Source organism: Lepus europaeus, chromosome 5 (assembly GCF_033115175.1).
Source record: "Lepus europaeus isolate LE1 chromosome 5, mLepTim1.pri, whole genome shotgun sequence".
Classification (NCBI taxonomy): domain Eukaryota; kingdom Metazoa; phylum Chordata; class Mammalia; order Lagomorpha; family Leporidae; genus Lepus; species Lepus europaeus.
Genome location: NC_084831.1, coordinates 96953780 through 96971371, shown reverse-complemented (window position 1 = coordinate 96971371; position 17592 = coordinate 96953780). Strand labels below are relative to the sequence as shown.

Sequence of the window (17592 nt, the reverse complement as noted above, 5' to 3'; positions counted from 1 at the left end):
TATTTCTCTAGGGTTTTTCAATTTACAGTATCCTAAAGAGGAAATAGAAAATGTGTATACTTGGAATAGTGTGTTTATATGCTGAGCTGATGTTTTTAATCTGTTCCGGGTTCTGAGAGTTATTTATAACTGGTTTCAATATCCTAATGTTACCAATTTATATTTCTAGCTAATGAAAATACAAAGCTGATTTTGCTTGGCATATTCATGGTTAGAATCATTTTGTAGTAATATCATGAGATTATTATCTTAGAGGAACTAATATTCATTACGTGTAACTTTTTCATGAATAATATCTATAGAAAGGATTTAAAATCCACATAATGTCCAGTATATTTCTTATTAAACCTCAGCAATTAGAATTACTAATATTTCTTCTTTTTTGCCATTTTAGCCTGTGCTATTAGAATGGGATAAGAAAGCTGCTAGGAATCTGCATGTAGCACATCTAAAGTTAGATAGAAATAGAAATTAACATTTCTATTAAGATTCACTGTTTGTGCAGCCTTTGTAAGCTTAGTTTTTCTTCACTGCCACAATATTATGAACCAGCTATTATTTTTAGAATATTTCTATTAATAAAGCCCAGAGACAATAAGTAGTAGATCCAAGATCCTGCAGATTATTCTGTGGGAGACTGGAAACTCTGTGAATGAAACACTAACATACTGATGCTCCACAGCAACAGCCCTAACACTTCTCTCTCTTATAACAAAATGAAGTGTTTCATATTTTAGTCTAGAGAATATATTGATTTTAACTGATATACATCAAGTATAACCAGCCTTTAAAATTGGTTTCTGCTACTGGCATACATATATGTAATTTATTTATTTATTTAAGAGGCAAAGGAATAGAGGAAAAGAGAAAGAGAGAAGCAGATAGAGAGAGCTTCCATCAGTTGTTCTCTTCTCAAATACATCAACACGGGTCTCCCACATCTGTGGCAGACTGAGTGATTAGATACTAAATATTCTTGGGATAAAAAATAAATGTATGCTATAACACGTACAGAAATTAGCTTTAATTAGACATTTCACAATCTGCATGTATTCTAAAAACCATATTGAAGTGACAAATATATCCAAGTTTGTTAATTTGAGATAGGTAATTAGGTATTTTAAAAGATAAACAAAAAATCAGGTAGGTAAAATATAAATGGTTCTCCATCTTAATTCAGTTTCTTACTTTTGCATTGGCAAAATTTGTGATTTCAAAAAAATGTTTCTTGATGTCTGCTCTTTTTAATAAAAAAGGATTGTATTACATTCAATCATTCCTAAAGCTCAGTAAATTCCTAAATTTCTGTGAAAGTTTATAACCGGACTGATTTTAAGTTCTCATGCCTCTGCCACCTGTCAATCTGATCAATATTAGTCCTCAGAATATTTCAAGGTGATCAGTTCCTTTGAACTGTCTGAGATCCTTGATTTTCAGTCACTGTGATCACAATAAATTATTAAGAGAAAATTGCCAAATGCACTGTGTTCTACAATAATCATAAAATGACAATCATGTTCCCCTCTGTTATGATTTGTTAAAGCCATTTCTGGTTCTGGTATAGTCCAAGATTCAAAAAGCTCTGACATTCCTCTGTTCCCAGCAACCAAGTTACAAAATGTTTCTGATTTTCTCATTCCTGTGCTCTCCACAGGAGCCCTTCTCCCTCAAAACTGCTAAAATCTGAATCGGTCTACTTCCTTGTAGACTTCCTTCTTTAGCAGTCTGCTACATCACCCTACTGTTCTTTTCGAATGTTGCTAGTGCTTCCCACCTGAGTAGCACCATGTTAGTCCTTGCGCCCATGTACCCGCGTGGGAGGCCCAGAGGAAGCTCCTGGCTCCTGGCTTCGGATCGGCCCAGCTCTGGCCAATGCGGCCAACTGGGGAGTGAACCAATGGATGGAAGACCTCTCTGTCTCTCTGCCTCTCCTCTCTGTGTGTAACTCTGACTCTTAAGTAAAGAATAAATAAATCTTTTTTAAAATTTTATTTTATTTTATTTTTTTGACAGGCAGAGTGGATAGTGAGAGAGACAGAGAGAAAGGTCTTCCTTTGCCGTTGGTTCACCCTCCAATGGCCAGCGCATCGCGCTGATCCGATGGCAGGAGCCAGGTGCTTCTCCTGGTCTCCTTGGGGTGCAGGGCCCAAGCACTTGGGCCATCCTCCACTGCACTCCCTGGCCACAGCAGAGTGCTGGCCTGGAAGAGGGGCAACCGGGACAGAATCCTTTGAAAAAAAATAAAACATGTTGGACTTGGAATCAGAGTTCAAGGTGTGAACCTCAGCTTTAATAGTTGGAAATAAAATCAGCCAGTGTCTTACAAGGAAAACGGACAAATGGTGACTTCATTAACATTGATGTAAATATGTAAGATGAATTACTAAGCTAGTTTTGCAGATTCTGTGGCACTTTGTATGTACAAGAAATGCTGGAATTATGAGGTTTTCTTACTTTGTCTCTCCTGGAATTGTAATGAAAGTGAAAAAGTAATTGAGATAAGTATTCAGAAAATTCACCATAGCCTAACAACATTATCGTGTAGTAATTTGAAGTTATTGTATACAGAATTTTCTTCTTATTTTGTATATACTGATAACCATTTTTAGACATAAAATTCTTATTTAGATACAAACAAAAGGTATATTAATTTTTTTCTACATTTCTTTGTGTGGTTATCAGAGATCAGTGACATCCAAAGTTTGAGATTTTTGTAATTTTTTCTGAAAATATTGTTATCTTTGAAATTTCACTTTAGTAAAGAAATATTTGGATGTTTAATTTGGAAATAATTTCTTCTATAATCGGGTTAAACATTTATATCTTATTCTCAACTGAAAAGACATATGAACTATGTCATATATATAATTTCACATTTATCTAATCATAATGATCAATATTATGGTTAAAAATTAACCACAATGATTTAACCAAATAAATTTATTTAGAATATTGAAAAAATTAACACTTCATTTTTAGCTATTTTTGAACTAAATAATTCCAAAACCAAACTTGTCTTGTGAATAGTAAGTAGCATGATTCTTGATCTAATACCTAGTTTATATGTCTTATTATTATTGTTGTTTTGTTGCTTCTGTTGTTATTATCATTTATTATTATTATTATTATTATTATTTAGGGCCCCCCCGGCTTACCTGGTCTCAAAGGTGATCCAGGCTCCAAGGGTGAGAAGGTAAGAAGAAAAAAAAAAAAGTTTTATTATGATTCTGTTACACAAATGGCACAAGCGATTTCTTTTACAAATTAAAATCACTCTAAAGAAAACCTTTGCTGTTCAAACAATGCAAAAAGATGTCGATCCTCAGATTCCTAGATGTATTCAGAAAAGAGAAAATTTGGAAAGTAATAGTGGAAACTGCTCCAGAATTGAGTGTTATATTTTCTCAATATTCGCTCTTAGGAATCATACATAGAAAACATATAGTTATACTGAAATAACCATTCAGAAAATAAACAGATGGAGTGACAATATGCTCATTTTTATGTTTTTAAACAAGAGATTTAATATCCCCAGCCAGAAATATTTTTCAAATAGTAATTTGATCTCCCAGAATTTATGCTGAATTTCACCAAATAGCAAGAATAATTTTAGAGTGGCATTTATATATTTCAGATAATTTTAAATCTCCATATATCTTTTAAAAATTTTAAAGTCCCTAAATATAGAAATAATTTCATATTAACTGAGATGCTTATTAAAATAGTAAGTTTATGGTTATTAGTTGTTTATGTTATGTAATTTGTATATAATATCAAATTTCTTTTCTCTGTCGCCTAAAGGGACATCCTGGTTTAATTGGCCTGATTGGTCCTCCAGGAGAGCAAGGAGAAAAGGGTGACCGAGGACTCCCTGGAACTCAAGGGTCTCCAGGAGCAAAGGGTGATGGGGTAAGGACATAACGACCTGTTTCCTGTCCAACAATGCACACAGACTTGCTCACATAAAAAAAAAAAAAAATGACCAAAGCAGTGAAGTATTTTATTTTAATCTGCTGTCATCAATTGTGTTTTCAAAAAGAGATTTTTATTAACTAGGTTAAATAAGTTAAATATTATTTAAGTAAAAATCATAATCATTACCAATCAGGAGTTACTTGCACAATATGTACAATATGTCCCCATAACATGCAGATTTTATGTTGAGGGTTTCAGGGAGGATTAAGAAGATCTATAAAGAGTATTGAGATAATATAGGGGTTTATAGACATTGCAGCATATGGGAAAAATTCAGAATTTTTACAAAAGCCATTTCTTAGATTCTAAATGGCAAATATCGAGGCTATTCTGAAGCATTTTCAAATTTTCTAGATTTTGTAATATGCTTTGTTATATAAAACATGACAGTAGGATAAATGAGGAAAAATGGGATGATTCTTAGGACATGTGTTATAGCACAGCGGGTTAAGCTGCCACGTGGGATGCTTGTATCCCTGACTAGAGTCCTTGGAATCAAGTCGCACCTCAGCCTTTTGATCTAACTTTCTGCCCTTGTACCTGGGAGGCAGCAGGTGATGACTCAAGTATATGGGTATCTGCCATCCATGTGGGACATTCAGTTGGAATTCCTGGCTCCTAGCTTTGTCCTGGCCCAGCCTTGGCTGTTGTATTTAGGCAGTGAACCAGTGGGTAGAAGAACTCTCTCTGCCCATCTGTCTCTCTCTCTCTCTCTCTCTCTCTCTCTTTCACTCTGCCTTTCAAATAAATAAAAATGAACAAATAAACTTGACAAAAAATATTAAATTGGATGATTCTCTTTCTAGGGGATTCCAGGTCCTGCTGGTCCTATTGGTCCTCCTGGTCCTCCCGGCTTACCAGTGAGTAGAAGCGAAAATGTTTTTGAAGGGTAGAGTTAAGTGTCAAGTATGACAAAGTGGCACAAATGCTCCAGATTTTTATCTGTGCATTTCCTTTGCATTTTCTAGGGTCCCCAAGGTCCAAAGGGTAATAAAGGCTCTACTGTAAGTACTTTTCCCTTTGGTATTTTAAGCTTTCACTGAAGTCTGTTTAATTGTCTTGTTCTTTATTTATGGCTATCCCTTTTCCTTTGCAACAGGGACCTGCTGGCCAGAAGGGTGACAGTGGTCTTCCGGGGCCCCCTGGGCCTCCGGTAAGTGCATGTTAATAAGAATAGTGTGGATAGATAATTCATAACTAGAGCCTGCCAATGATTTCTCTGAATTTGTAAGATGGATCAAAAAGTACATCCTGTCAAAAATGATGACTTTATAGGAAATGGTAACTATATCAATTAGGTAATCATGTGTACATGCCAAGCCTTATCATTTAATTGAGCTCTCTGTAAATATAAAGATACTTCATATATTATTATAAGCTTGTTTGATTAGTTTTTCAAGAAAATCACATGCCGTTTTTTATCACACTTTAAAGATACTAACTGATGTATGCCACGAAAACACATTTATAACTGATCCTAGGAATAAAGACAAATTCTCAGTAATAATTTTTCCTAATGCATATAATGACAATTTTAAAGTATTAATATGGCTACCATTTATGGATACTGACATTTTCCAGGCTTAACACAATTATTAAGTGATAGAATTAAAATATGGATCCTTGTGAAAGTGTTTTAATCTCCTTTCTTGAGCTAAAATGTTTCCAACTGTATGTGCATTAGTTTGCTAGGGCTGTCGTAATGAGTTATCAACAGAAATGAATCATCTCACAATTGTAGAGTCTGGAAATTCTAGATGGAAGGGTCAGCAGAGTTGTTCGTTACTTCTAAGGGATGAGGCCCATTTCAGGCCTTGCTTCTTGGCTTTGTGGACAGCTGTCTTCCCCCTCTGTCTCTTCAAATTATCTTCCCTCTGTCCATCTCTGTGTCTAAATTTCCTTTTTTTTTTTTTTTTAAATTGGATCAGGTCATGCTTTATTGCCTTCATTTTCTTAACTAATTATATCTTCAATGACCTACTTCCAAATAATACCACATTCTGAGGTACTGGGGTTAGGAAGTCAACATACACATTTTTGGGAAAGCAATTTAACCAAGAACAAAATTGCTTAACTCTGTTGTAGCTCTACTCTTACACACATGTGAATTCCAGCCTTGTTGCATTTATTTTAGGTTTATAAATCCATAAAGCTCTAAGATACACATATTTGAAGCAAGCTAATGTGTATCTTTTAAAATAGTATTTCATAACATAATTTACCATCAAGTGTGATCGATGACTCATTAGATAACACAGAAGCCTCAAAATCCTGTTTTAGTTCTCAGAGATTTTAAAATTTCGTGGTGTAGGGGCTCACCATGCTCACAGCAGGTGAAGCAGCAGCATGCAACACCAGCATCTGTATCTGAGTTCTGGTTCAAGCCCTGATCGCTCTACTTTCAATCCAGCTTCTTGCTAGATTGCACCTGGGAAAGCAGCAGAAGTTGGCCCAACTATGTGGGTACCTGATACCCATTTGGGAGACCAGGATGGACTCCCCAGATGCTGCCCTCCGCCTGGCCCTCACCTCACCTGGCTGTTGTGGCCGTTTAGGGGGTAAAACAGTGGGTGGAAGATCTCTGTCTCTTTCTCTCTCAGTCTCCTTTTTCCTCTGTCTTACAAATAAATAAATAAATATTTAAAAAGATAAAATAAAATTTAGTGGTGAGGATGGGATGTGTAAATGAGAACTGATTAATAAATAAGAGTGTAATATATATGTAACATGTCTACCCAAATTGGTGTTACATTCATGTATAAAGGGCTGTAAATTATTTGGCTTGTGCACCTACATACATATCTTCACTATGCTCTTTTTAAAAGAGCTTACAAAGTTTATAAACTTGTGTATCAAATATTTTGTAGCTATGGAAAACTAAGTCAACTATAGTTTCTTATAATAAAATATCACCAGTGACACCTAATGTCTTCAGACTACTTTGCAGAATATTACTTACGTTATCTCCTTTAACAGGGTCCACCTGGTGAAGTTATTCAGCCTTTGCCGATCTTGTCACCCAAGAAAACAAGAAGACACACTGAAGGCATGCAAGCAGATGCACAAGATAATATTCTTGATTACTCAGATGGGATGGAGGAGATATTTGGTTCCCTCAATTCTTTGAAACAAGACATTGAACATATGAAGTTCCCAATGGGTACTCAGACCAATCCAGCCCGAACTTGCAAAGACCTGCAGCTCAGCCATCCTGACTTCCCAGATGGTATGTTAATAGCACATGGTAAAACAAAATGCACTGAGCCTCTAAGTTACTGAAGTGCATTGTCAGCTCATTAATTCAAGTTAAGTGTCTAACATGCTCTCTAAATAAAACTACAGCAAATAATTATTAATTCTAGTCTTGTAGACAGAAAAAACATCATTTATATGGTATACTTCAAGATCTGCTTTGGAAAATCCTTGTTTGTTAAATAAGGTTTCATTAAATCATCATAAGGTCATTCCCTTGTAGACAATTATCAGAACATGAATATTGTGAATTCACACATAAGTGCATATTGCTATGCAACTATACTAAATTATTAACTTATTTAATATTAATATTAATACTTTCAGCAGTAAGATTACGTTATTTAGTTGTTTGAATGAATATGATCAGTGCTTTACATTAATGTGAATAATATGAATATGATCAAATAGCCTAACTGATTAACATCATTTGGTTTATCAATTAGTCAATAGTTTGGTGAATGGAATATTAAAGAATCAGAATAGCGTGGGGCAAAAATTCAACTTTTGTTCACCAAAAGGGTGAACAGTTTACTTGTTATGAAAAACTAGGAAAACTTATTATACCTACCTTTTTTTGCAAAATCCTTTATGTACCCGTTGTTCTAAGAAGGAAGCAGTTTCAAATATTCTGTTAGTTGACTAAACTCAGAGTTAAGAAAGTAGGAATGGGCAGATTTTTAGCTGACTTTAAATCTCCCACTTTATACTGAAATACTTTGCCTCCTCTTTTACTCCCATGAATATATTGTTTTGCACTATCAATCCCATAATGAATGTTATAACTGAGATTAAAATAATTTACTGCAGATAAAAATGTTTAATGCAATTCAGTACAGCTACCATAAAAGAAAATGTCATAAAATCTAATCTTAATCAAGCACAGCCTGTTAAAACTAAAACACAGGTAGTTATTAAGAATTCTATGCAAATTGCTATCCAAAGTCTTTAAATTTTTATGTTTATTTGGAAAAGATATGTTAGTTCAGTGATTTACAAGGAGATTCTTGCATTTAACTGGCATTCAGTAAGCAAAGAGTTTAAATGATTTAGTTTGAATGTGTGCCAGAAAATGGCCCTTCTACACCTGAATTTAAATATACTTATTAGTCAGCAAATTCCTACTGAGTTTATATGAAATTTAAACAAACCCAGAGAATGTGATATTTATATGTTATAATTGTTATACTTCGCACCTAAATGAAGGTAAGCATACCTAAATAAAAATCATATGTAAAAGATGACAGCATATTCTGAATTATATAACAGCACATGATTAACTTGAACAATTAAGAAAAAAATATTCCAAATTTCAAGAGTGGTAAGCTTACTGTGAACTATGTTTCCAAATGTTTTGGTTTCCTTTTTTGAAAAAAAAATATTTATTTGCAAATCAGAGTTACAGAGAGGCAGAGGCAGAGAAAGAAAGTCTTCCATCCACTGGTTCACTGCCCAAATGGCCATAAGGGCGGAGCTGAGCCGACAGGAAGCCAGGAGCCAGAAGCTTTTCCTGGGTCTCCCACAAGGGTACAGGGACCCGAGGACTTGGGCCATCTTCTACTGCATTCTCAGGCCATAGCAGAGAGCTAGATCGGAAGTAAAGCAGCCGGGACTCAAACTGGCACCCATACGGGATGCCGACACTGCAGGCTGGGGCTGTACCCACCAAGCCACAGCACTGATCCCACCAGTGTTTTCTGTATAAAACTTAGCCCTCTTAATTCTTGAATGGACTGATTAGTTAATTGGAATTAAATTATTTTTAGCAATATTGTGTACTTATAAAGACGTGTAAGAGAAGATTGCCCTCGAGCTGCTTGTTATCTGGCAGTAGAGATAGAAAAAGAAAAACATTAATAACAGCACATTATTGGGGCTGGCGCTGTGGTGCAGCGGGTTAATCCTCCACCTGTGGTGCTGACATCCCAAATGGGCACTGGTTCTAGTCCCAGCTACTCCTCTTCCAATCCGGCTCTCAGCTATGGCCTGGGAAAGCAGTAGAGGATGGCCCAAGTGCTTGGGCCCCTGCACCTGCGTGGGAGACCAGGCGGAAGCTCCTGGCTTCAGATCCATGCAGCTCCAGCTGTTGCGGCCATTTGGGGTGTGAACCAGTGGATGGAAGACCTTTCTCTCTGTCTCTTCCTCTGTCTGTAACTCTACCTCTCAAATAATTAAATAAAAAATTTTTACAGCACATTATAGCATTATTTCATAAAAAAATACTGAACATTTAGGTCATTTAGCGATTATTTCATTTTGGTGGAACTGCATGGTTATATTTGAGGAGGTAACATTTATTCTGAAGCCTTAAAAAGTCAGTCACACTAAGAATCAAAAGGACAAAATGTGTGGAACATTTGCAGAGCTTTGAAGACAAGCTCTTGCTGTTTTCACGGGACTGAAAGAAGGTTCTTGAAGCTGAACTAAAGAATGATTTAATGACCCAGAAGGAAGCAAAATGGAATCAAAGGATGCTTTATCATAAGCTGCTGGGCTACTGTAGACTAGAGGTGGTGATGGCTTGATTTAGGACTGTGTCAATAGAAATGAGAAACAAATAGATTACACATAGGTTGAACATAGAATCCATAGGATACTGACCACACTATTGAGCAAAGTATCTTACAATCATCAAACTCTTAATTAATCTGTGCATATGAGGGATCTTCAAAAAGTTAATAGTAAATATTATGAAAAAATTATGAATGGATTCAAAAAAAAAATTTGCACCGAAGTAAACTTACCTAGTAATTCCATTTTCCATGAGCTTTTTGAAGTACTTTTGTACACATGGGATTTGAGGTCAAGCACATCTGATTCCAATGTGCAGGTAATTTCACATGAATAAATGAGATGTAAAGATTTGAAGAGGTGACATTTAAGCTGCTACCTAAAAGTGATAGATATTTCAGAATAAAAAAAGAATGTTGCACATGGAGTATATGAGACATTTGCAAACCTTTGAGACTGACTAGAGGAAAGGCCACTCTTTTAAGTATTTAAAACATACTGCAGTATGCCAAAAAATCTAAAAGGGAAGAGATCTATGATTATTTATTTGCCTTATTTCTCTTTATAATCAAATTATGTATCTGACATATAAGATTTGGTATCAATACATTTATATGTGTCATATTTTTCTCTGCCTTCTAGGTGAATATTGGATTGATCCTAATCAAGGTTGTTCAGGAGACTCCTTCAAAGTTTACTGTAATTTCACATCTGGTGGTGAGACTTGCATTTATCCTGACAAAAAATCTGAGGGAGTAAGTATCAATCTGCTTTGGTGGTGAATGTTGACATTTCCTGCCATGTTTTTGCAATATTGAACTAAACAGGAAAATTATACTGTCATATTTTCATTTACCTGCTTTTCTTACAGGGTAATTAGACCATTTTATTTGCATGCATATGAAGAAGGCACCAAAATGATACATAGAGTTAAAAAAAATACATCTTTTTAAAAAGTTTTCCCCAAATGTATTCTCTATGCACCTGCTTGTTCTCTGAAATCCATTGGCTTTCAATAAAACAGCACAGCTGAATCTCAGACTTCAGTGCATGGGTAGTATTCTTCTGCCCAATTATCATGTGGTAGAACTGACAGCTGCATATTATGCTTAAAATACTCAATTTTATACAGAATTAATCTTTTATATGAAATATCCTCTGCACTTACATAATTTTAAAATCTTTATTCTCTGAAAACATATTCCTTGATTTTCACCTTGAGTTCTACCTTTAAAGCTAAATATCAATCATTAATATAAGAACGCTTTTTCACTAGCATGATTATATTTTCCAAATATTTTGTAAGTAGAACAATTTGCCCTTCTTGTATTCATGCAATTAAATCTCATTCTTCTTAGTAAGTGGTATGGGCATACAAAAGCCCCTGAAGGCAAAGCAAAGCAATTTTATGCATGGCTAATCTTTCTTGGAGGAAAATTTGTGAGTTAGAATGGGTAGCAGGGGCAGACACAAAGCAGCCTTCATTTCCCAAGCCCACTTGGTATGTGGAAAAGCATAAGAAAACTCGAGACACCGAAGAAATATGGGAAAATATGGATAAAAATACCTTCACTTTCACTAACTATTCAAACCCCCTCTGGTAAGGCCTTATAAATCCTCATATTTTGCTGATCTCTACAAAGCAAAACAATGAGTGGGGTCCTATGAAAGATTCTAAGTATCCCTGCCAGTGGGCAATGATTAGGCTTGCTTCCTACAAATAGCTTTTCCCTTGCATCCTCCTCCTTACTTCCTGGCTGAGTGTTTTAGGAATGCTTTTGGAAAGCTGATAGTTCCAGCCATACTGGCTAATGCTGGCTGGCATTCTGAAGGTTTCCTATGTAAGGAGCTACCTAAGTATTCTTCCAGTGTTCCCTACGACCCTCAGTGTGCCTTAACAACTTTGTTTCTCCCTGCCTTTTCATGGTGAGCCAGTAAAGCGAACTGGAAGGAAGTGACTCAATTTCCACTGCATGAAATATGCAAGATCCATCTCTAATTGCTCCTTATCTCATTTTGTGTAATCCAGGGTAGATGCAATTTTAAAAACTCATCCACTACTTTCTGAAAATTACCAATATATTCATAAACACTAATGTACATAATTTTCACTTACTTTTAAATTTTCCTATTCCTTTGCAACAGGTCAGAATTTCATCATGGCCAAAGGAGACACCAGGAAGTTGGTTTAGTGAATTTAAGAGAGGAAAACTGGTATGTTATTACCTCAATATGAAATTGTTTATGTGGAACTCCTTAAGCAAGCTTAAATTACATATCTCTAGACCCACACTGTGAAAATCTAAATTATACCAAGCAGGATTGCGTGTGTTCTCCGGTTTGCTGCATCTAATATCTGTTATACAATTGTGGTATCTTAAAATAGACTAAATTTTTTATATGAAAGTAATTGGAAATATACTAAATTTACTGAAAAAAAATATAGTCACGTAAAGTACCTGAGGTAGACATCATGTAATAGCTTGTTATAAATATCAGGTGCAAGAATATAATATCCACTCAGTATCTCTGACTCCTACCATGTCATGTTCTGTCTGTTAGACACTTAGTTATTCTTTGTTCTCTATTTCAAAAAAGAGCTTCAGCCTCACCCTCCCTTGGCCATTATCATCATTTGAGGAGTGAAACAACAGATGGAAGATCTCTCTGTCTCGTGTCTTTCTGTAGCTTGAATAAAATGAAAAAAAAAAAATCAAAAATGTTTTGGATATTGTAATGCATTCTAAAATTCTTGAGAGGAGTAGGAAAAATCAAACAACATAACATAAAAACAGTTAACTTTTGCATTGCACTGGAATCCTGTTTCCATTATTTCCTTGTGTAACCACCTTTTTAAAAAGATACTCAAGTATAATAAAACATTTCTTGGAAACTGAAGCATTTTTTGTAATGTTTCCTAACTAGAAAACCAAAGCATAGAGATAAAGTCACTTTGTCAAAGATAAGCAAGAATTTCAGTGGCTAGGTGGGAAAACAAGCTGATTTCATGAAATCCTATCTCTGGGTCTTGTGACCCTCAATGCATAACTTTTTCATTAGCTTAAAATCAATCTGTTCATTCATCCACATGCTTCTTGAATCATAGTTCACTGTTGACAGTGATTTGTTCTTGAAAGTAGAAGAGAGATAAAAAGTCTTCATGTGACTTTCTATACTTGTATTTCCAGCTTTCATATGTAGATGTTGAAGGTAATTCCATAAATATGGTGCAAATGACATTCCTGAAACTTCTGACTGCCTCTGCTCGGCAAAATTTCACTTACCACTGTCATCAGTCAGCAGCCTGGTATGATGTGTTATCAGGAAGTTATGACAAAGCACTTCGGTTCCTGGGATCAAATGATGAGGAGATGTCCTATGACAACAACCCTTACATCAAAGCACTGGATGATGGCTGTGCAGTAAGTAAAATCTTGGCTTGCCTTTTTCTACAGAGATAAGAGACAGACTGTAGCCATCCTGGTTTGACTCAAGCCAGTTTTCTTTCATGAAATGATGTCAGTTATGATTAAGACTTGATTCTTATCATTGACATATTAAAAACATAGTAGTTTAGAAACCACTAACATTCCCATAATACACACGTATGCACAAACACTGACACTTTAAACACATATTTTTAAAACTTTAGCAAAGAGTAACCTTGTATCATATGTTATCTTACTATTTCCTACCTTTGAAAAGTATTACAGCTAGATATTCTCAAAGTGAAAAATAAAAATAGAAAGTCTTATGTGATAGGCCTTCTTGATTTGTGATTCTAAAATGATGGATAAAGGAATCGCCAACATGCCACTTACACTGTAGATAATTTTTACCCCTGTGTGTTGTTTTTGAGGAACTTGTTTCTGGGTGGTTTGTTTGGAAGCTGTCATTGTTGTTACCTTTATTCTCTGGAGTTTTTTCTCAGACATTGGAATTCTATGTAAGAAAATGATTCTTAGAACACTGTAAAAACTTAATTGCTTTAGCTGAGTACCGATGACTGAAGAGAAGTCACACTTACAAATAAACAAGTGTATACTCTCAGTAAATTGACTGGTATATAAGTAGAACAAAGAAGAGAACAGGAAGCAAATTAATGAAACAAAAGTTGTAGAAAGCTTTCCCAATAGTAGCATATTATTAAATATTCATAAAATTAATATATAGTGCAGGAATGTTTTGCTTTTCACATCTTGTGTTAAAATTACCATACTATATCAATGTTTTCATAACAGAATTTGACTATGTATATCTAATTAAAACTGTTACAGTAAGGATTATGAGGATACTTCAAAATTTCATGTAAAAATAGGAAAACAATTAAAAGAATTTCTTTTGATGCAAAGAATTTTTGAAGTCGATATGCAATTTTTTATAATATATATTTCCATGAAGTCTTGGATGAGTCTGGCATTATTTCCATAACAAGCTAGTATCAACATCATTTTTCATGTTAAATTGTATTTATCAGCTCAAAAAGATTTTTTAACTATACAGGATGTTAGAATGTCACAGTTGTATAATACAGCTATTAAATGTAAAATATTAAATATGAAGCTACAAGTGGCATCACTTATAATGAGAAGAGTTATCATATAGATACTAGCAAATTGGTTTTTTATTCTCTTCTGTCTTACCTTCTTACCTCCACTTAGAAGCTTAAGAAAGAATAACAAGCATTTTAAAAACACGAAATAATTGTATATTTCTGCTTACTTTTACAGTCCAGAAAAGGCTATGGGAAGACTGTGATTGAAATCAACACACCAAAAATTGACCAAGTACCTATCATTGATGTAATGATCAATGATTTTGGTGATCAGAATCAGAAGTTTGGATTTGAAGTTAGTGCTGTTTGTTTCCTTGGCTAAGATTAGAACAAAAAACATATGAAATCAACAGAAAATATGCCTTGGTGCCACCAACCCATTTTATGCCACATGCAAGTTTTGAATAAGGATGGTATAGAAAACATCTTGCTACATATACATGTACCATTTAGGAAATACTGATGCCCAGGAGGGGGCAGAATCACATGACAAAAGCTATGAAAATCAGAAAGATATTTGATAGTGTGGCTGAGATGGAAACAGCTGGTTCTTGATGCCCAATTCACATCTCCTTTTCCCATTTGGATTTCTTTGGTGCTGTAGAAAAAAAAAAAGAGAGAGAAAAAATATATATTCATAAAAAATATGGTGCTCATTCCCGTCCATCAAGGATGTGCTAAAACAATGTGTTTAATAAATTGTAATTATTTTATGTACAGTTCTATACTGTTATCTATGTGTCCACTTCCAAAACTTGCACGTGTCTCTGAATTCCATCTGATTTTAATTTTATGACAATTGCAGAACTATGATGGCAATAAATATATGTACTATGAAAAAATAAAGTTGTAATTCCTCATGACTCTAATTCCCTTTCTTTGATTAATAATAAAATGCCTTTGTATATATTGACGTTGAAGAGTTCAATTATTTGATGTCGTCAACAAATTTCTCAGAGGGCAAAAACCTGGAAGACTTTGGAAGCACACTACGATCAACTCTCCTCTGCTGACAGTAACTTTGCTGAATTGCAGCCAAAAATATCATGCATTTTGATGCTTTATTCAATGCCGTACCTCAAACTTTTTCTTCTCAGAATCCAGGATTTCACAGGATACTTGTATATATGGAAAACAAGCAAGTCTATATTTTTGGACAGGGAAATATATGTGAGAAACTATTGTAGCAAATTGATGCTTCCATTAAACGAACAATCATATGTATAATTTTTTCAACCTATCTCATATAATTGTTTTCAGTGTGCTTCATTATTGCTGGTTAATATTAAAGATGGAATCTAAGCAATTATTTATGGATTTGTGCAATGTTAGAATTTTTAATCAGTCACCTTGAATTTGATTCTAAGTTGCATATTATAAAGTCTCATATTATTTTATTGCCCACCAAATATTACTTCTTTCCTTCTGAGATAATTCCATTCATCATTTGACCCACCTAATTGCCAAATAACATATGGGTGGACTGCTATTAATAGTACTTGTTTTAAAAGTCATACTTTTTCAAGACAATCACAACCTTTTTTCCCACTAAGGTATTTTCTCTCAGTAGCTTGAAATAGCAGTAAAATTTTAAAATTACAAACTGAACTTTGTATCTATTTTAAGTAATATATGTAAGACTTGAAAATAAATGTTTTATTATTTCTTATTTGAAATGTTAAATTAATTGATGCCAGATTCCACTGGAACATTATCAACTGATAATTTATCACAAAAGAACATACCTGTAATATTGAAATTAAAACATGAACATTTGTCATTAAGAATTTCTTTTATTTTTTGAAATCAAGTATGTAAATTTGCTTTCCAAAAGGGAGATATGAATCTTATAAATAAACTCAAGTCTTGTCTACCTGGATTGGTCATTCTCTTTTCTTAAGTAGCTTCCAAATCATTCTCTGCTGCAGAAAAGGCTTTAGATTCTCATTCTTGACCATCCAGATTAGAATGGCTTCATACTTCTGCATAAGCGTCTTACCCTGCAGAGAAATGTTGCTTAAATTTCCCGTATGTGTAAAATAATAGACACCACCTGGTAATAGGCTATTTACAAAAGAAATATAAGGTTTATTTAAAATGCCAAAACATACTTTTTATAATTGAATATTGTACAAAGTCCCAAACATGTTCATTTCAAAATTAAAAGTACAGAACTTTACTTGAAATAATTTATAAATCACATGTGAAATAATAAATAAATAAATAATAAGTAAAGAAGGATTCATACCTCAAACGATTCATTATAATAATATATAGCAATAAAACAGAATACTTTGCCTATTAGTTTATGTTAGGGATAAGGTTTTACTTTTCTATGTAAATAAATATCTTTAGATTTGACACTCAATATAAAAATGAATAGATAACTAAACTTTCTATTCCTTTTTTATATGGAAATGGTCTTCTGAATAACACTGGATTTTGTTTTCTCTCCCCTGTAATTGATTTAATCCAGACAAAGATAAGTTCAGTGAAATAGAAAAAATATATTAGATGACATTTTAGTACTGGCCCCATTCTGTGTAAGTCATTCATGTGAAAAATATGGAGAATAATGGTAATCTTGAAGATAGGGGCAGATCCTGGGCCATGTTTACATAACACTTAATATATTTCTTTTTTAAGAAAAAAACAAAAACAAAGTACTGAAGAGACTACTTGGAATGAGGAAAGATATTACAAGAATGTTATTTGTTTTTTTTTTAAATGGAACTGTAACAAAAATATCAGAAAATCTAAGAAAATATTGTTAATTATTAACTTTCTAAAAACCTTTGTGAAGCTTTGACGAGCTTTGACTCTGCAATCACGTTGCATGTACCTCAGTAGAATTTATAATTTAATTTCTTTCTTAAAAAATTCTTACTTAGGGGCTGGCGCCATGGCTCACTTGGTTAATCCTCTGCCTGCGGCGCCAGCATGCCATATGGGTGTTGGGTTCTAGTCCTGTTGCTCCTCTTCCAGTCCAGCTCTCTGCTGTGGCTTGGGAGGGCAGTGGAGGATGGCCCAGGTGCTGGGGCCCCTGCACCCGCATGGGAGACCAGGAAGAGGCACCTGGCTCCTGGCTCCTGGCTCCTTGCTCCTATCTTCAGATTGGTGCAATTCTGGCCGTGGTGGCCATTTAGGGGGTGAACCAGCAGAAGGAAGACCTTTCTGTCTCTTTCTCACTGTCTATGACTCTACCTGTCAAAAAATTTTTTTTTCTTATTTTATTTGTAAAACAGAGAAAGGGAACAGAGAGAGAGGGAGAATCTCCCATCTGCTGGTTCACTCCCCAG

The 17592-nt window shown here is 34.5% G+C and overlaps 1 protein-coding gene across 1 annotated transcript in view; it reads left to right on the top strand.

The window, feature by feature from the left end:
• Window positions 1-15139, top strand: part of COL11A1 (collagen type XI alpha 1 chain) — a 209538-nt gene extending 194399 nt beyond the window's left edge. Inside the window, exons 58-67 of the mRNA XM_062191844.1 lie at window positions 3140-3193; window positions 3802-3909; window positions 4782-4835; window positions 4944-4979; window positions 5075-5128; window positions 6952-7201; window positions 10381-10493; window positions 11884-11952; window positions 12927-13160; window positions 14469-15139. Coding sequence (XP_062047828.1) covers window positions 3140-3193; window positions 3802-3909; window positions 4782-4835; window positions 4944-4979; window positions 5075-5128; window positions 6952-7201; window positions 10381-10493; window positions 11884-11952; window positions 12927-13160; window positions 14469-14615 — 1119 coding nt within the window. The 3' untranslated portion in view covers window positions 14616-15139. The remainder of the gene's footprint in view (window positions 1-3139; window positions 3194-3801; window positions 3910-4781; window positions 4836-4943; window positions 4980-5074; window positions 5129-6951; window positions 7202-10380; window positions 10494-11883; window positions 11953-12926; window positions 13161-14468) is intronic.
• Window positions 15140-17592: the final 2453 nt, after the last annotated feature.